General features: G+C 35.3%; 1 protein-coding gene across 1 annotated transcript; it reads left to right on the top strand.

Moving 5' to 3' along the window:
* Window positions 1-17,380: 17,380 nt before the first annotated feature.
* Window positions 17,381-21,778, top strand: LOC110936407. Its single transcript, XM_022178789.2, has 5 exons — window positions 17,381-18,001; window positions 20,775-20,896; window positions 20,980-21,020; window positions 21,114-21,212; window positions 21,372-21,778. Exons 1-5 carry the CDS (start codon window positions 17,467-17,469, stop codon window positions 21,523-21,525), a joined length of 951 nt encoding a protein of 316 aa, XP_022034481.1. The 5' UTR covers window positions 17,381-17,466; the 3' UTR covers window positions 21,526-21,778.
* The last annotated feature ends 2,077 nt before the right edge of the window (window positions 21,779-23,855 follow it).

The following is a 23,855-nucleotide window of genomic DNA, read 5'->3' as shown; positions in this document are numbered from 1 at the left end:
TGACAATGAATGTCCAAGTGCAATACTTCGGCTCATTTATCAAAATGACAAACGATAAAGTATAGTACTTCAACTCGTATATCGAATTATCGACAACGACAAAGTACAATGCTTCGGCTCATTATCGAATTATCGACAACGATAAAGCATAGCCCAATGTGGGCGGCACTTAGACATTCTTTGAATGTATTGATTCCGGAAACTGAATCGTAATAGCGATCGAGTAATTACCCTGTTCTGCGGCAGCGATTCGATAATTGTGTGTGTGTGTTGGACTGTTTTGCTTATAACTCGACCTACGTAACTCCGCTTTTCGTCGTTCAAGTGCCAAAATTCAAGTCCCAACCCCTGCTATTTATACTGAGATTTTGACACCGTCGCGTAGCGCGAGGGGTACCCCCTTAGCCGTCGCGCTACGCGAGTGACCACCCTATTTTCATAGGGTAGCCCTTCGTGCAGGTAGGCTTGCTGTGTTGTCAGTTTCTTTAAAATTCGATTTTTATAATTAGTTATGAAGATAATCGTTGGCTAGGGTTTATCCCCCCCTGAGTTTTAGGGGTCCTGATCTTGATTCTGAAAATTCTGAAAATTTTAGGGTTTGTGTAGAATCACTTGGGTGTCTCAATTAGGGTTTCCTTAATAGCTAATTAATATTCTAATTATTAATTTTAATGAGAGTTGTTACATCCTCCCCACCTTAAGAAAAATCTCGTCCTCGAGATTCACTGAAATAGATGAGGGTATTTTCACTTCATTTCTGATTCCAGTTCCCAAGTATACTCTTGTTCTCTTTTGGATTCCCATTGGACTTTCACTAACACTAGTCGTTTGTGTTTGAGAAACTTAATTTTCCGATCTTCTATTTGTAGGGGTTTCTCTATCATTTATCTCTATATCTTGAAGAGGTACTACCAAGGATTCGCCTGATAGACGTTTCTTGAGATTGGATACATGAAACATATCATGTACTTCAGCTAATTCTTCTGGTAGTTGTAAATGATAAGCTACTGGTCCTATGCGTTGGTTTATTGAAAATAGTCCTACGTATAAGAGACTTAGCTTCTTCTCTTTACCGATTTTATAAATTCCTTTCCAAGGAAATACTTTCAATAGCATTTTGTCTCCAACTTGGACTTCGACGGCTTTTGTTTATTATTTGTATAGTTCTTCTAACCGTCTTTAGCCTTTCCTTCGTGATACTGAATATCACAGTCGTAATCATCGAGGATTTCCCTTTTTCCTCATGTTTAATTCTTGTTGCTCAAATATGTATCTTAAATTCTTATGACCCATATGGATAGTAAGCTTGCTTAGATAATGTTTCCTAATCTTAAGGATAACTTGTGGTTTCTAATTTTTAGGCTTACAAGTGGTAAGGCTTTCTTCGTGCTTTTGCAATTGCCTTGATGCATACACAATTACCTTTTTGTGTCGCATTACCATATATCCAAATTTTAACTTTGAAGCATTACCGTATACTTTAAAATCTTCTGTTCCTTCTGGTAAGGCTAGCTAAAGGCTTCTTTTTGTTCGGGTTCTTATTTAGAATTAACTGTGTTAACTTAGTTAAGGATGTATCTATCTAAAAGAATCCTTAATAAACTGCCTATAGTATCCGGCTAAATTTACAAAATACCTATTTTCCATTTAAAGATTGCGAACTCTTCCATTGCTATCTTAGCAGGATCTAAGTGAATATCTTCATGATTTATCATGTGACCTTACGTGGTTTATTTCCTATAATCATAAATACTTCTCCGGCGGGTACCTGGATTTTCTATAAAGTTCTTATCACAAAGAATTCGAGTAGGGTTGGCTACTAACCAATCTATTTCTAATACAACATCAAACTCGGCTAATTTCATAGGAATTAGGTTAGCGAAGAAAGGTTTGTCTAAGTTAAGAGTTTGACAGAATGAAGTATTTATAAAACTTTGGTGTGCATCAGAGTCAGTTAATACTTTTTGTGTAAACGTTGTAACCTAAGACGTACCGGCTATTACATCTGGAATGAGCTCTGTTTCCTGAGCAGTCAATTGAAAGGCTCTTGCATTCCTTTTTGCTTCTTCTGCAGGTTTGGCTTTAGTGTCAGATGGTTTGTTTAGTTTTGGACAATTTGGCCTAAGATGTCCAGTTTCTCCACAGTTGTAACAAACTGAAAATTTCTTCCTCCTGCAGTCTTCTTCCTGATGCCCTGGAATTTTGCAAAAATTGCAGTATCCTTTGCATCTTCCAAAATGCTTCCTTTTGCAAAAATTGCAAAATGAACTAGTAGAAGATTGCCCATTCCCTCCTTTCTTAAAATCGTTATGGTTATCCGAACGGATTACCTGGGTAATCTTTTGGGCTACTTCCTTCCTTCTATTTTCTTCTCTTGTCCGTACTAGTTCGTCAGTCAGAGTATTGGCTAAATCTACCGCATCATCAATCGTGCGAGGTTTCGCAGCCTTGACGATGTTACGGATTTCAGAAATCAATCCCCAAATATATCGAGAAATAAGTACTGGCTCTGGCGAAGCCAGGGTTGGTACTACTCGAGCATATTCGAAGAATGTCGTAGTATACTTTCGACAATCTACATCAACCATTCGGTGGGTTAAAAACTTGTTTGTCATTTGTTCCTTTTCATATTCGGGACAGAATTTTCTTTCTACCAAGCTTTTAAATTCTTCCCAGTTCATAGCATACGCCATCCTTCTTCCTTTTGATTGTAACACCGTATTCCACCATTCTAGCGCTCCTTCTTTGAAAAGGTTTGACGCGTACATGACCTGATCATCCTGAGCACATTTACTTATGGCAATTACTGCCTCAGTTTTCTCTAACCAACGTAGTGCCGCAGTCGCTCCTTCGTTGCCTGCAAACTCAGATGGTTTACAAGCAAGAAATTCCTTGTAAGTGCAACCAGGTGTTGCAACTTTCATTTTCTTAGGGAGCGGCGCTGGTTGTGGTTCATTGTCATGATTAACATGATCATTGCCTCCGTTTACGCTATTACTGAAGTTATCTTCAGAAATACGTTTGCTAGGAACGGGTTGTTGTGGTTCTATTGGATTTTTAACAGCAGCAACGATGGCTGGAATAGCGTTGGCTATCCCTTGAGCTATCATTGTTGGAATAGTGTTGGCTATCCCTTGAGCAACGATATTTTCTATATCCTGCCTAGTCATATATTGATCCCCCGGTTGTTGCTCAGAATCATTAACCTCATTAACTGGTTCATTATTAGCGTTTTCCATTTGACAGCTAAGTTATAGATAAATAATTAGTATACGAGAAATAATCCAATATCACACTTAATTGCACATAATCACGTATATGAACAAAATTTTATAAATTTTCTAAAATTTCATGCTTCTATATACAACCGTTTTATTATTTATCTTACACATACTGATTTTACTATTATTATTACATAATAACAGTTTCATAAATCCTCTATTCTTTTTGTCAACGATATTCTAGTAACTGTGTTCCTTCTTATCATAGTTCCAGGAGATCTGTCCCCCAATCTCTTGGATCCTATTCCCAGTATCTATTAGTTCTTCACCAAAGCGAAGTTCAGCCTTATTCTTGTTACTCATTGGTGGATTTGGTAAAGGTTCTAGATGGAACTTGAGGAAAAAGCTTATAGGGATGGTTTTGTAACTGTATTTCATTAATTAACCATTCGTTTATTTGCGAGTGGATTGAAGGGTTTGGAAGAGATGGTTCTAAGTTCATTGGTAGTTGTGTTTCGAGAGAGCGATTAAAAATATTTTCATTAACAGGCTTAATAGTATTATGGCTTGCCATTATAGAATCTAACTCTTCCTGAGATGGTAACTTTTCAATTTGCCTAGAACTTTCCCCAAATTTCTATTTCCTTGGGCTTGGGTTTCTCGAAAGGTAAAGCATCGAATTCTACAGGTTCTTCTATATCTGGTATATACCTATTGAAATCTCTGGAAACTTCTACTCTTACTGGATAGAGATTTAAATTCTGAAGGGTCTCAGACAAGTTACTCATGCTGTTTAACAAAAATAGACATAGTCAGAATTCATAAAATTTATAGAAAACTTTTTAAATATTAGTTCCTACTGGGTACTATTAAAATTTACATCATACGAGGTTTTATTTGAAAATTTTATGATTTTCTTGATAAGACTTCTAGATTGTAGATAATAAAGGTACTAATACTTGAGTCAAATTATTTAAGAATTTGCATGACTTACTACATTGACTAGCATATAAAGATCTGCTCATACTGTACACAATTAGTCAGATAAATAAACAAATAATCACAAAATAGCAAGTATTTTCTAAATACTTAATTGGCTTAAATCAGTGGCTTGAGAAGTGGCTCTGATACCACCTTATTTCTGTCACGGCCCCCGACCCGGTTTGACCCGTTTCAGGAGCCGCGGAACAGAAATCCCGCGGTATTTAATTTAGGCGACAGCGGAAGTCTTTTTAAAACAGGATCTTTAGTAGTAAAACTGCTCATTATATAATTTAGGGATAAAACCCAGTAAATTACAATAATGTGATTTCAATGGAAATCTTTATTTTCCAAAACATGTTTCTTTATTTATTTACACTGAGCCACTTTTCTAAGCTGGTAGTGCTTCCTGGCACTTTTCTTTGCTCACAACAGATTACCTGAAACATGTTTGAAAAAGGTTTTGTCAGCGGGGAAATACTGAGTGAGTTCATTCAATTTTTAGGAAATGACTCATAGTTATAAATTACAGCATAAGAGCGATTACAATGGTTCACATCTTTATCTTTATCTGGCTTTCTGCCACAATGGTGACAAGTCACAATGGTGACGATGGTCATACCACTATTAGGTTAATGAACTCTAATAGTGACGTTTCTCCCTAGTAGGTCAATGAACCTAACTGGGAGACATAGTAATGTGCACAATACCCCACTAACCAATAAATCAAGATATCCACGACTTAGTCCCTGTAATTATAACACTTTGAAAATAATTTGGAGTATTGTAAAACAGTTGATAAAAAGAAGAATGACTCACATTGCAGATTTAACGAGCAGTGTATAAGCCTACTGATTAGCCTTGATTATTTCTAATTTAACAATAATGCACACAAAACAGGATTAGTGATCAATACAGCAGTTACGATAATTCCCCGAGATCAATTTTGACAATGAATGTCCAAGTGCAATACTTCGGCTCATTTATCAAAATGACAAACGATAAAGTATAGTACTTCAACTCGTATATCGAATTATCGACAACGACAAAGTACAATGCTTCGGCTCATTATCGAATTATCGACAACGATAAAGCATAGCCCAATGTGGGCGGCACTTAGACATTCTTTGAATGTATTGATTCCGGAAACTGAATCGTAATAGCGATCGAGTAATTACCCTGTTCTGCGGCAGCGATTCGATAATTGTGTGTGTGTGTTGGACTGTTTTGCTTATAACTCGACCTACGTAACTCCGCTTTTCGTCGTTCAAGTGCCAAAATTCAAGTCCCAACCCCTGCTATTTATACTGAGATTTTGACACCGTCGCGTAGCGCGAGGGGTACCCCCTTAGCCGTCGCGCTACGCGAGTGACCACCCTATTTTCATAGGGTAGCCCTTCGTGCAGGTAGGCTTGCTGTGTTGTCAGTTTCTTTAAAATTCGATTTTTATAATTAGTTATGAAGATAATCGTTGGCTAGGGTTTATCCCCCCCTGAGTTTTAGGGGTCCTGATCTTGATTCTGAAAATTCTGAAAATTTTAGGGTTTGTGTAGAATCACTTGGGTGTCTCAATTAGGGTTTCCTTAATAGCTAATTAATATTCTAATTATTAATTTTAATGAGAGTTGTTACACTTGACACCCAAAATCTCCAACCACAAAGCCCTCCTACTCGACGCCTCGTTTGGTGCATATATATTCATGTAATTGATTCTACAACCTGATTGCACAATAAAACCCGACACTACAATAAAGTACCTGTTATGGATCACATCAATACACCTGAAAACCGATGGACACCAGAGACATGCTAGACCTCCAGATCTTCCTTGAGAATTCTCCACTGCTAATTTATACTCCGCTCTACCCCAGGATTGATTGAACATAAACGACTCTGCATCTTGTAATTTAGTCTCCTGAATCGCAATAAAGTGAATCCCATGGCTGGTTTTAAGACTCCGAATCCAATCTGATTTACGACTGCTCCTCACCCCCCCCCCCTCAAGTTTATGGAAAGACAATTCATCTGGAATCGATTGTGACACCTTCAGCAACGACTAACGCTTCAGTCTCTGGTATGAAACCATTAAGATCTACCCTAATAAAAGACCCAACCCTAACTGTTGCTTCCACCTCTTCGTTGAAATCTTTCTGTGGATCAGCCACTGGCGAGCCGTCATCCCCTCCATCACCCACAGTACAACTCCCTTGCTCCGATCTTTCCTGCGGATTTATCAAAGAATCAAGACTGTCAACCTGCTCAGTTCCGACCACATCTGTGTTACCGTCCTTATTCCGAATAGGCGTGTTCAGATCTATTGGGTCAATAGAGGATCTATTTAGATGATTAAACAGTCTTTGAGTGGGCCCCTGAGTAGAACCAATCGAAGGTGGGCTTCTATCCTCCCTATTTCTTTTTCCTAAGTTTGGAATCTGAATTGGGCCAGTATCATCCAAAGACTCATTAGGCCGAGAATTATCTTCCCTAGAATTTCCGATAATAGGCCCACCACTAGAATTATTTAATGGAATCCCTTTTTTGTCTGTTAGTGCTTCATTAATAACTTCTTCATGCGCCGCCCCCACCATGTTCCCATGCAAATTATCCGACTTCCAACCAGCCTTATCTGGTGAAAACGTTTGGTCTCCCATTGACTCATAATGACCCCGCGACTGTTCAACATCCACCGGCTGATCAGTCCCCATCGGCTCATTTTCCGACCGGCCGTTCCTCCAGTCATCCTCCTGACGACATTCATCATTATCCTCATTCAGACCGATTTCACCTTCTTCTAGATCCTCCATGTCTACTGACCCCTCATCAGATTCCGACTTTGTTTCTGTATCTGATTCCTGAGACCCCAACAATGATGAAGTATCACTATCCGGCAACCATTTTTGTGTTGATTCCGACACCCAGGTAACGAATGTTCTGTTGTTCCACTTTATAACCACCGCCTCCTCGATCTTCGAAGGAAGAGAGGATACAACCATCACCGAACCACCCGAGTTATCATCCTCCTGCCATGAGAAAGACGATTTTTGTACAACTTCCCCAAACATACCACCAATATTATCGAAAAGAGTATAATCTCGAATCATGAACGGAACGCCAGTAATACTAAGATTAACCAGTCTACTGTATGGGATGTCTTCACCATTCCATAATACAAAATTATAAAACACATTACTGAAGAAACCTTCATGTAACTCCATACACAGTTTCGCATACTCCTTGTCTCTGAACGTTAGTAAATACGTCACTCCACCTACAAAGGACATGCCAACATCATTCATACCTTCATCTTCGATCCGCTGTCTCATCTTGTTAACTGTCATAACTTCCTTGGCGTATCCCAGAACCAATCTTCCAACACAATGAAGAGGATACAACGACCCTTTACCCCCACCGTAATTACTTTTGCCCCATTATTAACTCCTCCTGTATTACCTTTCAACAGATCAGCAAACGACCTCCCGTTCTGAGTGTATGACTTGGCAGATGATCCTTGATTAGGCACCGAATTTTTCATAGGAGGGAAACCATCATTACATTTATCAGCTTCGTGATTGAAATTTTCTTGTTGTCCATTCTTCGGTCTCCAGACATTCCGACCCATCACATCCGGAGCATAAATAATCTTCTTATGATCCTTATCGTATTTTGCCAATGATACCGAAACTTTCATATCAAACATTATCACTGAATTCATCGATACCAAAGTCTCTTTCATGTTATCCACCCCAACGTATCGAACAAAACCAAAGCATCTACCCCTCGAGTCTCTTTTCCAAGCAACATAAACATCCGAAACGAACCCATACGGCCTAAACGCCCGCCAAAGCACATTCCTGGTTACTTTGTTGGAGAGATTCTGCACAAGGAAGGTCCACTCGACACCATCTCCCCTTCCTCTGGAGTTTTTCCGATACTGTACATTAGACCGCGGTCCACCACCATCCGGCTCTCCCCCTCCGTCATTCATCATAAGCCTTAATGAAACCACAGGAAGCCCAAGCGGCGAATGGAAGATACAAGGACCCTGATAGGATACACGATTAGATCAAGATAGATACAATGATCTGATCGATTAAACCACATACACTATCCTGATTCAGGTAAACATCGTCGAGCGCGCTTAGCGAATACCGGGCGACGATGAGAGAGAGAGAGATTTAACTCAAAGAAATTGATTATCAGCTTCAAAATATAGTAACCATCGCAACATTCGGATTTTTTATTAAGATTATTTAACTATTTTATATTTAGTTATGTTACCAAATCTCACCAAAGACATGTTGAACGTAAGCCTTTTCTTTTTCACATTTTGGTTGAGTTAATTCCAATTTTTTTTACGTGTAAATTACATTTTTCGTCTTTTAAGTATATACTAATTTTCAGCAGTTGTCTTTTATCAAAAGAACCATCTAAAATTGTAGTCTATGTTCAAATTCTTTACACGTTTCGTCCTTTTCACTCACGGACGTAAATTTCTTAGTTAATTAAGTTTGGTCATGTATTTTGCATATAAGGTAAAATAACCATAATGAACCTTGTTCGTGTTTGTTTGTTAAGGAAATATATGAGTTCACGAACGTTCATGAACACTTGCGGAACTAGATTTTATGTTCGTGTACATCCGTTAAGGAAATGAACATGTTCATGTTCGTTTGTTAATTTTAGGGAATGAACGCAAACAAACACAAACTAATGTTCATGAATACAAACGAACACAAACAAGCATTCATGAACAACATATATAATACATAAATACTTAAATATTTTATTTGTCTAATATATAATATATAATACATATATAATATATAATATATATCTGTTAGTTTATTGTTTTATTTTATATGGAGCTTGATATTAATAACAACCTTGTCGTCTATTTTTTAAACTATACGATAAATTGCATTTTTCGTCCTTTATGTTTATAGCTGGTTGTAATGGATGACCTTTAACTTTAATAATTACAGTCACAATCTTTTTTGGAAAACTTAGTACATATTTCGCCCTTTAACACTAACCAAGTTAAAAATTTAAGTTAATTCTGTTTACTTAAGGTTATTATGGTCATTTCACGTTTTTATTTAAAGTGTTTATTAATTATAATAAAACCAAAAAAATACATATTTCCAACCTATAAATTACCAACATGTTTTTGCTTTATGTTGTGGTAACATGTGCATCGGGGGATTTTCAAAAAAAAAATGCATTTTGCATTTTTAACCTACAAGTTTCTATCTTTTGCATTTTAGTCCCTTAACTTTTTTACTAATAATCCAAAACTTTTCATCTTTTACAATTTAACCACAACACTTTTTTGTTTTCAACTTTGTACCCTCATACTTTTAATCTTTCGCAAGTTTCCCGTTTTACGTTTCGATTTGAGTGGGGTCAAATTGTGGTTTATTTTTTTCCCTTTTTTAAAGGCTCTAATTAACCTCTTTTGATTATACGTGTCAGCTTTTCCGTTATACACGTTACGTTTTCTATGTATGACTCGAGGTCACATATAATATGTTATGATTGTAGGGTATAAATTTGATTTACTTTATGTTTGATCCAATCGCTATGCTTATATAGGTTACATTGAGTTCAATCAGATACAACGAAGCATGTGTTTTCATATAGTTAATATTAATAACCCAAAACTTTACATCTTTTACAATTTGACAACACTTTTTTGTTTTCAACTTTGTACCCCCATACTTTTCATCTTTCGCAAGTTTCCCGTTTAATGTTTTGATTTGAGTGGAGTCAAATTGTAGTTTATTTTTTTCCCTTTTTTTAAAAGCTCTAATTAACCTCTTTTGATTATACGTGTCAGCTTTTCCGTTATACCCGTTACGTTTTCTATGTATGACTCGAGGTCACATATAATATGTTATGATTGTACGGTATAAATTTGATTTACCTTATGTTTGATCCAATCGCTATGCTTATATAGGTTACATTGAGTTCAATCAGATACAACGAAACGTGCGTTTTCATATAGTTAATGTATCACATAACGTTTGGACTAATCAATTCGATGTTTGCGATGTACCCGCGCCGCAACGCGCGCGGAATCTTATTTCTAGTTTACATTAACTTCCCCAATTCCCCATTCCAGCCCTAGAATATCTCTCCCTCTTTCTCCCTCTATCTTCAACCAACCTCCATTACCACCACCACCACTGTCGTTTTTCCGGTGGTGGTGATTTGAGCGTGCTTGTCGGCTGCCACCAGTCACCTGAAGCCTGCCATCGCCGTTGGTCGTTTTTCCAATTCTCCATCTGTTTCAGATGCTCTAAACAATATCTTCTACAAACCGTTTTATCACAAATGGTTACCTGATCTGAGTATTGAATGTCCTATGATTACTTTTAAAACACACATTCAAACACCACATTCTGTTGGTATTCTCAGGTGAGCTTCAAGTTTAGTGGATAAGCTCTATTGATACTATTATTAGATTTCATCTTCTGTTGTTATGGAGATGGCCAAATGACAAGAAAAAATAGCCAGATGAAGACAAGAAGCTATCGAGGACAACAGAAAGGTATGCATTTGACCCTTTAATTTTATTATCTAGTTCTAAGATTTAATTTTTAGTATTATTTTAGACAAAATGGTGTCCTAACAGAGAGAGGGAGACAGTGACCGATGGTAGGTTCAATTAATTGAAGACTTGGAGATTAAGTGCTCAACAAATTTCATATATGTCTTTTTTTGTTTATTGAAGATAATAGGTTCAATGAATTTCATATCTATGACTCTCTCTGTTGTTTATGTTCCTCTTTCTCTCGCTTATTTAATGTAATTAACAGATATGTATGGCAGGAGGGAGTGGTGGTGATGGTTGGCAGCACGTGATGGTGGTTAGCAGCAGATGGTGGTGGTCGGCGGCGGAGCAATGGTGGTGGTTGTAACTGGCGGTGGTGCTGGTTGTTTTAATTTAAAGACATTTTAAATAAAAGTGTGAAATGACCAGAATACCCTTAACTGAACAGACTTAACTTAAATTTTTAACCTGGTTAGTGCTAAAGGACGAAATATGTAATGAGTTTTCCAAATAAAGGATTGTGACTGTAATTATTGAAGTTAAAGGTCATCCATTGCAACCCGCTACATACATAAAGGACGAAAACTGTAATTTACCCTAAACTATATAAATAATCATATAACATTTTTCGCCGTATGAAAATGCTCTATTGTCAATATTATTTAGTATTTAAAAGCCTCAAACACTTTAACAAATATGCTAAATTAAAGTTCGTGATGAATTGTCAGTACATATCAGAAGATACAACAACTTACGTTAGAACCCGACCCAAACCGAGCCGGAAATTATTAAATTTGCTTGTATTGTATGAAATTGAAAGATCTAAAAACAATGACTTCATACAACTAAAATCTTGGATCCGTTACTGAATGTACGGTAAAAATAAATCGCTCCGTTTTATGAATATACAGAAAAAACGAATTTTAGAATACCTCTGAATTTATTCTAGATCCGTTACTATAGAGTTTGATAATAAAATTAAAGAGGTGTATCAGATCCTTGAGATACAATGTATAAATTTGTTTTACCTACAGATCTTTGCAACCTTGACTAAACAAGCATTTCTCTCTTAAGAATCGTATTTGCTTTCTCTCTTTCTCTTTCTAGAAGTGCATGATTATGAAAATTAGAGTTTTTTTTTCCCAAAAGGGTGTTGTGAAAAAACTTATTTACCAAAATAGGTACTTTGGAAAATATTTACTAAAATGAGTGTTTTTAAATAGTTACCTTTTCTCTCTCCTAATTTTATTGGATAAAAATAATTTTCTTTTAAAATATGTTATATAAAAAGAATTAATTAAAAGTTTCTAATATATTTAAAAAAAATTGCTTCTCATCATGAAATTTTATAAACGGATTATTTTTAAATTCTTATATATATGTTTTCTTTAAAAAAATTATAATGTTTAACTAAATGAAACTTTTATATTCTCACATATATACTCTCTTAATAGTTAACACTCGTTCTTTATAACAAATTTTGTTTTTCATTTTCTTTATTCTTTAATATTAAAGTACGTTTTTGGATAATCTAAATTTAAAATATATAATAAGAAAACTAATCTACTTTCTGAAACCATCTTTTTTGCATATTAAATCCCTTATTTAAAATATAAATGTATAAAAAATTACATTTTAGTTATAAAATTCTACATCGTCTATATGTATTTGCACGGTAAATTATTTCAAAGTTAGCTATGCAAAAGAATAAATATCTTTAAATTATTTTAAAACTAGCTACCGTATATCAATATAAATTGTTTTTATTGTTTTTTTTTCATATAAGCACTTTATTAAAAAAAAGGTAGTATGAGTACTAAAACACATTAAAAAATAAAGAAAAAATTATAAGAAAACTGTATATAACAATTAAAAAATCCGTTTATAACATTTCATGAAACAAGCAAAATATTTTTTTTAATTATATTAGAAACTTTTAATTAATTCTTCTTATATAACATATTTTAAGAAGAAATTATTTTTACTCAATAAAATTAGGAAAGAGAAAAAGTAACTATTTAAAAAACATCCATTTTGATAAATATTTCTTAAAGTACCCATTTTGATAAATAAGTTTTTCACCACACCCTTTTGGGAAAAAACTCATGAAAATTATAGTGAAAGATTCGGTTGTGTGTCATTGTGTGTTCTGTAATTCTTTTAAGCCTTATTAAGATGGGCCACTGGCATTTGCTGGTTTTGTGGGCTCAATAAAACATGCTAATAATAGACTTTAAGATGAGATCAAAGTATTTCATCATATCAACCCGCCCAAAATTAACAATTTGTTACCGTGTGACATGGACATTGTTAAGGATGACATGCAAATAATAAGTATTTTTTTCAACTAAGAGTGTTCAGAATTTGATTCGGATTCAAAAAATTCGAAATTCGAATCGATTCGAATTCGATCAATAAGGTTCGAATTCGAGTTGATTCGTCTTCGAGTCTGGTAAATGAATTTGAATCGTATACAAGTCATGGTTTTCAATTCAATTTGATTCGAAATTCGAATTCAATTTGTATATATTTTTTAATATATGAATATACACACACAAACATATATATACACACATATAACTTCTAAACTTGACCAAAGTATGAACCACATCCATAATGATAAGTTTAATATTCATAACATTACCAAACCTACTGACAAATAACCCATACTACTTATTTCTAAGTTTTTACCTAACTTAAATCGCTACCAGTAACCGGCATATGTTTTATTGGATAAAAATATTTTATGTTTAGGGTGAATTTGAATTAAATCAAAATTATTCAAATTCGGTTTGAATTTGATTCGAATTCGGGTTTACAATACTACTCCAATCGAATTGAATACGAATTCAGGTAAAAAAATTAAAAAATTCGATTCGAATAATTCGAAAATTTGTTATTCGATTCGATTAACACCCCTATTTCCAATAAAGATATACATGCATTTTGTAGTTGGCTGTAACGGTTTTTATTTTTTATAACAAATATAACTAAACAATTGAGACCGATGCCAACTTTATTGATTGTTATAAACTTATAACTATTCATTGAAACAGCAAACAACCAATCAACTCTTTATCCGTCCAAAAACGTCACTTTTTGCGTAATGTTATATTCATCAATACGTATTCATAGTTTAACACACATTCAAAGATACATAAACAATAGGTTTGGACCGTTTGGTGATATCGTTTGTTGTGACAAACCTAGCAAATTAAATGAGTTACGATTTTTATAATTATTCACCAAAACAAAAAACTGGCAACATCTTTCAAGAGATGTTCCAAAAACTCGAGTTGTTTGCTTGATCCTATACTGAATTTGACAAACCGATATAACGAGTTATCGGTTTTATCAAAACCGAATCGTATTGTTTTTATATATCGGAGATCTGAAACATGTATGTGTGTATGATTGGTGATATTAAGAATTCAAATAATTTTTGTTTTGAACGACTAATTTTTCCCTTAAATATTTACATCTCTTAAGAATTGAACTTTGGTCTGCTCACAAGAGATAATTTCTCTTGACCACTAGGCTATAACCTAAGTGGCAAGAATTCAAATAAACATAAGACCATACGTAGTGGTAGTAAGGGTGAATAATGCTCCCACCCTTTGGCGTTTCCGCCATGTGGCGGTACAGTCAGCAAGGGGAATTATTGGGCGTTTTACTAAAATAAGTGTAGTGGGGATGTGGGCATTATGTTAAAGGGTGTAAAAAATTAAATAAAAATAAAAAAAACCAACAAAAAAAAGTTATTGGACTAAAAAGGGAAGATTAAATGTTATTGGCCAAGTTTTCTCCTTCAAAGCGTGATTCAAAACACGTCAGGGAGGTTTTTTTGCCAAAAAAAAAAAATGCTAGATCACGCCCAGAGGGGGCGGGGATTTGGCGTTTTCGGGCGTGATTAAGGGGAAAAAACGTCAGAATCATGCTCACTACACATGGTCTAAATGCATGGTCTAAGGAATTTTAGTAATGATAGAACGAAAAAACAAAAACTTTTTTGAAAATGGAAAGAAAGGTGATCAACTTGCCAACTACAACCTTTGTCAATATCGAACAAACCTTGTTTTTGGCTTCCACGCAAACCGAAAACTTTACTACTATTGGCCTATATTGGTCTACGTGTCTACGTTACGAACGTTTCTTATATATGACCAAAATTAATATACAAAAACTTATGGAGTTGATCAAATTAGACATTGGTAACATATTTCAGTATTGTTCCAAAAAGATCTAGAAATGTTTTTTTCTTTTCTTTTTTTTTTTTCTGTAAAATATAAACATATATTTTATATAAACATAGTCATTTTTTGTCTACTTTAACTAGTAAACCAATAAGCCGACCAGTTTTGTAACATATCCAATTGTAAAAGCGTGATCCCTCATTTTAAATCTTAATCACAAAATGAAAATTTAAGGATTTAAATATACTACATATTCCACATTTCCACTAGTAATAAATTTTGCTACATATTGTTTCATATACAAGGTGAGTGTTGTTTTAAACTAATAAATTTTCCCGCGCGTTGCAACGGATCCAAATGTAAAGTAACTCGTATTTGTACTGTAAAGATCTGAATCGTTTTCGAACAAATGTTACGTCAAAACGTAGATAAATTGAAGATGTACATAAAAATAAGCACGAAACGTATTATATTTGACCCGGCTTATTTACGAAAGAAATTTACGTCAGACACCAACTTAAACTTATACCGACACGTACGTAAAAAGTACAAAATTATGTTTTTTAAGTTAAAAATGGTATCGCGCGTTGCGGTGGCATCGAAACGTAAAGTAACTCAAATTTATACAGTCTAAGGAAAACGTATTATATTTGACTCCGCTAGTTGTAAAATAAAATTTATGCCAAAACGTACAACAACTGAAAATGTACGGAAAAAAACAAAAAAAAAATATTATATCTGAGCCTACCCATTTCAAAGAAACGTAATAGACTTGAATTTATACCGATAAAAGCATAAAAATAAGCATGCGAAAAATGATTACAAAGTTTTTAGAAAGTTAAGGGTTGTAAGTGTCAATACTAAATTTTGAAGGGTAAATGTTAAAAAACATACTAAAAGACAAAAAAAAAGTTGGCCCACTTGAAATTACCGCTGTGCAGGGGCGGATCTATGCTTTGTCGAGAGGTAGCCCGGGATACCCCTCAACTTTTTGGCGAAGTACATTTTTCTTTCTTTTTTTCTCCATTTCATATATGGGATACCCCTCAACATATATTAGGATACCCCTGAAAGAAATAGAAATGAAGAATCAATAGTAGAATTCTTAAGAAAGGGATGGACACCATGTTTGCTCGAGTTCTGGTGCTGGTTATTATGAGTTTTACTAATGAAGAAGATGACAGAAAAGTATTTAAATAATAAATTGTTGGGTCTTGTGCCCTTCAAATTAAAAAGTATGATGTACCCAATAGTTGAAAGTCAGGTCCACTAAGTATTAAATTTAATATTAATTTAATAGTTTTTTATGTTTGTACGGCTAAAAAAAGAGCAATAAGTATTTTATTAACTATATTATTCAGTTTTTTTTTGTTTGTTAATTTGGGTATTCTTTTCATTGAACAACAAACTCTTTATTAGTTTGACTCTTATTACTTAATTTCTTTTTGATGTAAGAGAGAATGTAATTTTATTAGTTTTTTTATAAGTAATTATATTAAAAGTTAGATTAAAATGTTTTGTCATATTATTAGTTATTAACTATATAATAATATGATTTGTTGACACCGCGTGTTGCGGAGAAACGAAGCAAATAATAAGTTAAACAAACGTTATTTGAAAAGAAGCATCTTATTTATAAAGTTAAACCGATGCAGGCCGCGAGTAACACACCATTAGTTAAATTTAAAACCTAACAAAAAAAAGAAGTAAAAAATACATTATTTAGTTTTTTCATAATCAAGGCTCATAAAAATCGTCTTATTACTATTTTTTAAATAAGTCTATATTTAGGGGCCAATGTTGTCTGCTTGCACAGGGCCCTCGAGGGCGTCCGAATTCTTAAGGACGACCTGGGTATTTGTTTAACTTTATTTATTAGCGTATTTTGCAGATTATTTTATGAATGTACGGTAAAAAATAGGATACCCCTGAATTTTTCTTCTAGTTCCGCCACTGCCGCTGTGCGTTGCTGCGTCGATTAAATGTAAAGTAACTCAAATTTATACCGTCTAATGAAAACACGTATTATCTTTGACCCGATCTGTTTCCGAACAAAGTTTACGTAAAAATGTAGAACAACTACAAAAACGTATTATATTTGACCTTAACCAACCTGAATCTATACTGACACGTACATAAAAAAATGCATAAGAATATATAGTTTTATTAAGTTAAAGAACGGCACGGCACATTGTGACGGCGTTAAAATGTAAAGTAGTTTAAAAATTATACCATCTAATGGAAACGTGTTATATTTAACATGATTCGTTTTAATTCATAATGTTTTATCAGGTCAAAGAGTGGTACGAAACAAAAAAAATATTATATTTGACCCGATTAATTTAAAAAAAAAATCTGTTGAAAAAGTATTTTTGTCAAAATTATATAAACATATCTTAAGCATTTAAACACAATGGTTGCAATTAAAATGTGCCCATTCCTATCCTAAACTAATACACCTAAATTCATGAACACGTGAACCCCCGTGACAACATGTGACAAACAATCTCCACAGCCCATGCTGACAACCGTCGATTTCTCCAATCAAACGGACCATACAACCGTAACGCACCATAATAACACCCACACCCATTCATTTTCTCTCACTATAAATACCTCTCTCTCTCTTGCCGCCATTTTCACTCCGGTAATGTTCGGCGACGTACTCTGTGACCGTCCAAAGCCCTGGTTCCTCTGCCCGTCATTATTTACCTGCCATTACAGCTCCGTAGCTCATCGCCTTCATGGTTCCGATTGCGGCTTTCCGATCAAACTATTGGGTCCAGCTAACGGATTTTGTGATATGATCCTTCGGGACGGACATGATTATTGTTCGAGCCCTGTGGGTGAAGGCTCATGGAACGTTGCTTGGGATATGCGTCCGGCTCGATGGCTTCATCGGCCTCATACTGCTTGGCTTCTGTTTGGCATATGTGCTTATCTTGCGCCACCGCCCGTCGATTTTACGGATGCGGTTTTGAAATCCGTTGATATCAATGATGAACGCGTTGATGGGAGCGTTTTGGAGGACTCCGCTAATTACAGAGTCACAGGTATCGTAATAATTTTTATTTATTTTAAACGAAGCATTAGTACTACACATATTAATATTTATAGTTAATATAGAATAATGAAGATAGAGGAAATATTATAAAAGGATAATATAGAAGAATGAAGATAGATGAATTATAAAAGGATGTTTTGAGAATCAGTTTTGGAATTTTTATTATTTATTTTTAGTAGAGATTTGATACTAACAATTTAATATATTTTGTTTTATTTACTTTTAAAAAGTTTGATATTAGTAAATCGGCTAAGAAAGAGCAAAATGAATAAGTGAGGGTGTTAGGAGTGGTGCGGCAAAGGGTGTCGGTAAAGGACTTTGCCGCGCAGCAACACCGCAGTCGAGCCCTTTGCCGCTCGGTTTCTTTGATCAGGCGGTGAAGACATGCCGATGCAGGAATCATGAGAGAGAGGGTAGCGTGAGGTAGAGGGGGTAGTGTGGGGTGAGGTCTATTCCAATCTCAACCAATCACACATTTTTCCCTTTTTTTCTTTTTAAATAGTTTACCACTTCATCAAGTGTTTAAACCATTACCAACACTTTTGAGCATAGTTTACCACTTTGACATGATACACTCTCATTGGTTGATTTTTTAGTTTTCCACTCTCAAGTATTTAACCACTAACACCCTGATTAAAGGTCAACGGGAGCAAGCCTATTTGGTAGAGCCGTAGAGGCATATGCTTTTAGAGAGGAGTCTCAGGAAAAAAAAATATAATAGTTTAATATTATTGGTGTAATTAAAATAGAAGTAATGTTTGCCATTAAAAAAAAGTGATCAACCAAGAAAAAAAATTTGGATTCATTTATATAAGTGTCTCACATGACACAACCAGTCATTTCATTATTTAATGTAGATTCTATAAAATTGCAAATGTTTATTTTGGCCATAAAATGATTTATGTTTCGACTAAAATCACAGTCAAAGTTTTCTGTTCGCTTTTGGTCAAACAAATCCGTATTTCCCGTGTAATTAATTGAATAAATATTGAATGACAAAAATCAAAAGAAGATTGCAAAAGATAAATATGTAACGGTAATGAAAAGAATATAAGGCTACACGGTATGGGGTGCGGCCCCGGTCCGTCGCGGGTCGGCGACGGTCCAAACACCGTGCCGCCCCCATCCGTCCCCGTCCTCTCCGTCGGCTTCTAGCCGTTTGCGACGAAGCGATTAAGGTGGGCCCCACACTTTTTGACCGTTAAAAATAAAAAAAATAAAAACTTTTCAAACGGCTATATTTTAAAAACCACCCCATTTCACTTCCATTTTTATAAATACTCACATCTTTAACCTCTTTTTTCACAACTTTTCACCCACTACCACCCCATCTCTCTCACATTTTATAAACCACTATTCCCTTTTTATAAAAAATCATCATATTTTGTACCATTTTTTACCCGCTACCATCCCATCTCTCGCTAAAAAATTATCATGGCTTCACCCGTTTCTTCCATTTCTTCAATTTCTTCTATGTCTTCATCGTCTTCGTCCGAGTGGTATTCATCATCTTCGGAAGAGGATGCTATTATGCACAACATGATTATGAACGCGGCTCAGGTGTTCATGGCGGCCGATGAAGTACATTTGGAACAACGCTCAAAACGAACCTACAAGCGGACTTGGTGGAGTACATTTGGAACAACGCTCAAAACGAACCCACCCACCACATGGAAGACGAAGACTAGTAGCTTATTTTAATATGTTAGGATATTTTTAAGTTTTTTTTTTAACTTTAGGCTTTTAAGTTTTTGTTTTTTTTTTAATTTATTTTTTTTAAGTTTAATTTTTTTTTAAGTTTTTGTAATGTTTTTTAATATTAATGAAAATATTTTGTTACTTTATTTGTTAAATGTTTAAAAAAAGTTGAAGATTAAAAAAAATAAAAAAATATAAAAGTGGTGGAGGATGATGACTAGGACCATCCTCCCATGCCCCCTAGTTTTGGAGGATGATCCATCCTTGGGAGGACTATGACGTGTCGCCTACGTGGCGGATCATCCTCCCTTGGAGGACCATCACCATACCTTGTAGTCTAATGAACTTGGGACAAGCCCTACTTTGGGACCGTATATACTTCCGTTACAAACAAGTACAGTTAATGTCAAATTAGACCAAACGGTATGGTGGCCGGCTTAGGCCCGGCGCCGGTCCCCCACACCGTCCCCCTCACCCCGTCGTGTGATAACCGGCTCCCAGAAGACGATGGTGACGGGCTGCTTTCTTTCTCTCTCTTTCATCTTTGTCTCTCCTCTCTCTCTATCTCTCTCTAAAATCAAATAAAGTTTTATATTTTTTAATTGTTGTGGGGCCCCATCCTCCACCCCCTTAGGTCCATCCACTTCAAGTCTCTCCTACGTGGAGCTGACGTGGCGGCCTATCCTCATGAGGATGAGCCTCCCCATACCCACTAGTCTTAGATATGTTTTTTTTTTTTTTTTTTTTTTTTTTTTTTTTTGCTTTTTGTTACAAACAAGTACAGTTAATGTAAAAGTAGGAATATTTTTTGCTTTTTGTATAAAGATTTTTATGATGGCACATCGTCATATGACCGACAAAAACGGTGGCACGTGACAGTTCGTAAATCATGAAATATATTAATTAAGAGAAACATGTTTTATTTTTTCCCTTAAAATTTGGAAGTAATTAACGTTTCCTTTGTTTAGTTAAATTACTCTATTGGCATATTGTTTACTATTAGCGGGTTCTTACTTTTATTGAAATAATTGAGGAGATGTAACCAAAGTCGAAAGGATATATAGGTGTTCCAGCAGATGGAAGATGCTTATTTCGAGCAATAGCGCATATGGTTTGTTTACGAAAAGGAGAAGATGCTCCTGATGAAAATCGTCAAAAGGAACTTGCTGATGAATTACGAGTCCAAGTACTGAATTTCATTTTGTTGCTTGTTTTGTTGATGTTATATTCGAGCGCCATTTATCTATTTTATTGGCCATGACCATGCAGGTCGTTGATGAGCTCGTGAGGAGACAAAAAGAGATCGAATGGTAAGTTTCATCATTTAGATTCTCACTCCTGCTGTTTTGACAAAGTTTAACTATGTAAAATGAGCCAGATGAGGTTTTATGTTGTTACATAAGGTTTATTGAAGGAGACTTTGATGCATATGTCAAAAGGATTGAAAAACCATTTGTATGGGGTGGAGAACCTGAGCTGTTGATGGCTTCCCATGTTCTCAAGTGAGTTCATAACACCATATCTCTTATTATAATATTACAAACCATTAAGGTATTCACATGAAAATCTTTTGAAAATAAGAGTTTTGATTATGTTCATTTAACCTAGGCCACCGTCGAATATTACAATGATCATGGTTATGGTTATGGTTGTGTTTATAGGACTACTATATCCGTGTACACATTTGAGAGGGGTTCCAACAATTTGTCAAAGATTGCAACATATGGCGAAGAGTATGAACAAGATGAAATTAGTTCGATTAAAGTGTTGTTTCATGGCTATGGTCATTATGATATTTTGGAAGATAAGTTTTAGCAAACTCACAACAAGTAGATAAAAGTTATGTGTTCCATCTGGGTACTAACATCACAACTCGATTCTCTATACAAGATCCATCTTTTACCCCTAAGGTTTAATACTTTTATCAAGATCTTATGTCATTGGTTTTCCATGTCACTTTTTAGTGATAACTGAAGTTCATATATTTGGGACGACCAAAACATTGTTTCGACTTTGTATAAATATGGTTCCTATAGGATTTTATCAGCTTGAGATTTGGCTAAGCTAACGTGGCTAGAATTGTCATACGAGCCAGCTAAGGTTAGGCCGGACGAGCTTTTAATATATATAAGTGTTTCATGAGTTAAAATCAACATTCAGAACATTCCCTATGCCGTATGAGTAATGATGTGTGGGAATAAGTTATGTTTGTTCACAATAATTGTGTAGAATCAATGTTGCTTGAAGGGGTTGGTTTGGTTGAGTGAAGAAGGATGATAGATTGATAGGCTAAATTAAAGAGAGAAAGATCGGCCAATAAAGGTTGGGGATATACAAGGAAATAAAAGAAAGAGATTTTTAAAGGGATTTTTGTTAATTAAAGAGATATTTAAAGGGATTTTTTATTAATTGGTTTTCTTATTAGTAGAATAATAAGTAGAACATAGGTGTTGTTTGTTTTTTAAGAGGTAAAATGTATGCAGTCTGTGGACCACATCTGCAAACATCTGTCGAAGAAGAGATGAACAAAACCTCTGCAGTTTACAAGAAGAAAGTTGTTTGTTTTTTAACGTATGCAGACTTCTAAAATAAACTGGTGGTGGTGTACGGACGATGGTGGTGGGTGGTAGTGGTGGTGTTGGACGGTGATGGTGGTAGATGTTGGTCGGTGGTGGGTGGTGGACGGTGGTGGTGGTGATGGACGGTAGTGGGTGGTGGACGGTGGTGGTGGTGGTGGTGGTGATGGATGGTAGTGGGTGGTGGACGGTGGTGGTGGTGATGGTAATGGATGGTAGTGGGTGGTGGTCAACTGTGGTGATGGGCGGTGGTGGTGAGTGGTGGTGTTTAACTCTCCGCAGAGCTTAGAAGATCTTAGAAGTGGCTGGGCCAAGTCTGCACCAAGAAGAGCTCGCGCAGACGTTTTTTAATGAAACGTCTTCGAAAAAACAAACAGTCTGCGTGTGGCAATGTCTGCGCGACGCAGACAGAAGAGCTTGCGCAAAGCTTTTCAGAAAAAAAAACGGCACCTTAGCATTAGGAACAAATTATTGTGTTAGAATAAATAGAGGGTTAAAGTCCATATATATTACGGGTATGTTTGGCATGAAGCTTTTAGGAAACTTTTAGGTTAGGTGCTTGAAACTTTTGGTTAAATACTCCTACTAGTAGCGTTTAAAAGAAGTTACAAGTTTCTAGGGAAAAATGACTATTTTAACCTCTAAAGATAATAAACTTTTTAATGTACCAACTTTTAAAATTTTTTTTTTTCTAAAAATAACAAAAAATCAAGTTGTTAGTTATCTTTCAAATAAATTCTACAAATTCTTTGATTATATATACACGATCTTCGTATGTTGTTGTTCCCATACGTTCTTCTTCGATTGTCCCCTTTATCACTGATTTTCTGGTACGTTATCTCTTCTATTACACGTGAAAATTTTGACTTCATCGATTACTATAACTTGTGTGTATAAAGAATATCTTGGTTGATCAATATACAATGATTATTTGAAGGAACATCGAATGAGATGAAACATGTTCACAACAATATTGCTACTTTGATATGGAATGCATGACATTAATGATTTAATAGTATTATATTATGTTCTTCGTTGTTTGTCAATGACTATGTTTTATTTAATTGAAAATGACCATGTTTTATTTATTTGAGAAAGAACTTATGTTAGTGCAATAACGTCTGTAGCTTCCGTCAACATGTAGTCGTATTTTGAATAGTTGTGTATATGTTTTATATGTTTGTATGTAAAGCATGTCAGGATACGGGGAAGTTTTTGTTAAGTGCTAAGCTGCCAGCCGATCGACTAGCCCAGCCGATCGGACAGCCCGACCGATCGAGTAGGCTGTTCGATCGGTTAGCATTGTCAGGCGATCGGCTAGCCCAGGCGATCGGCCAGCACTCACTTATTCTGACCTTGCCTATAAATAGCTGTTCGATCAGCTTATTTAGGACCTTTGACACTTTCACTTTCTAGCAACCTTATGTGAGTCTGAGTTCTCTCTGGTTCTTGTACACTTTCATATCATATCAATAGAACATCAGACGGTGATTCAGAGTAGAATTGTCTTCGTATATCTGCTATGTGATTACATGAATTCCGCGCATTGATCACTTACGATTCAACTAC

Source organism: Helianthus annuus, chromosome 4, assembly GCF_002127325.2.
Source record: "Helianthus annuus cultivar XRQ/B chromosome 4, HanXRQr2.0-SUNRISE, whole genome shotgun sequence".
In the NCBI taxonomy this organism is placed as follows: Eukaryota; Viridiplantae; Streptophyta; class Magnoliopsida; order Asterales; family Asteraceae; genus Helianthus; species Helianthus annuus.
The sequence above is the reverse complement of the archived record's forward strand: the minus strand, read 5'-3'. Positions and strand labels throughout refer to the sequence as shown.

Coding starts and splice junctions, on each gene's coding strand:
- LOC110936407 (XM_022178789.2), top strand. CDS start 17,467: ATGCTGACAACCGTCGATTTCTCCAATCAAACGGACCATACAACCGTA. Junction 21,021..21,113: donor AGACAAAAAGAGATCGAATG/GTAAGTTTCATC, acceptor TTGTTACATAAG/GTTTATTGAAGGAGACTTTG. Junction 21,213..21,371: donor ATGGCTTCCCATGTTCTCAA/GTGAGTTCATAA, acceptor TTGTGTTTATAG/GACTACTATATCCGTGTACA.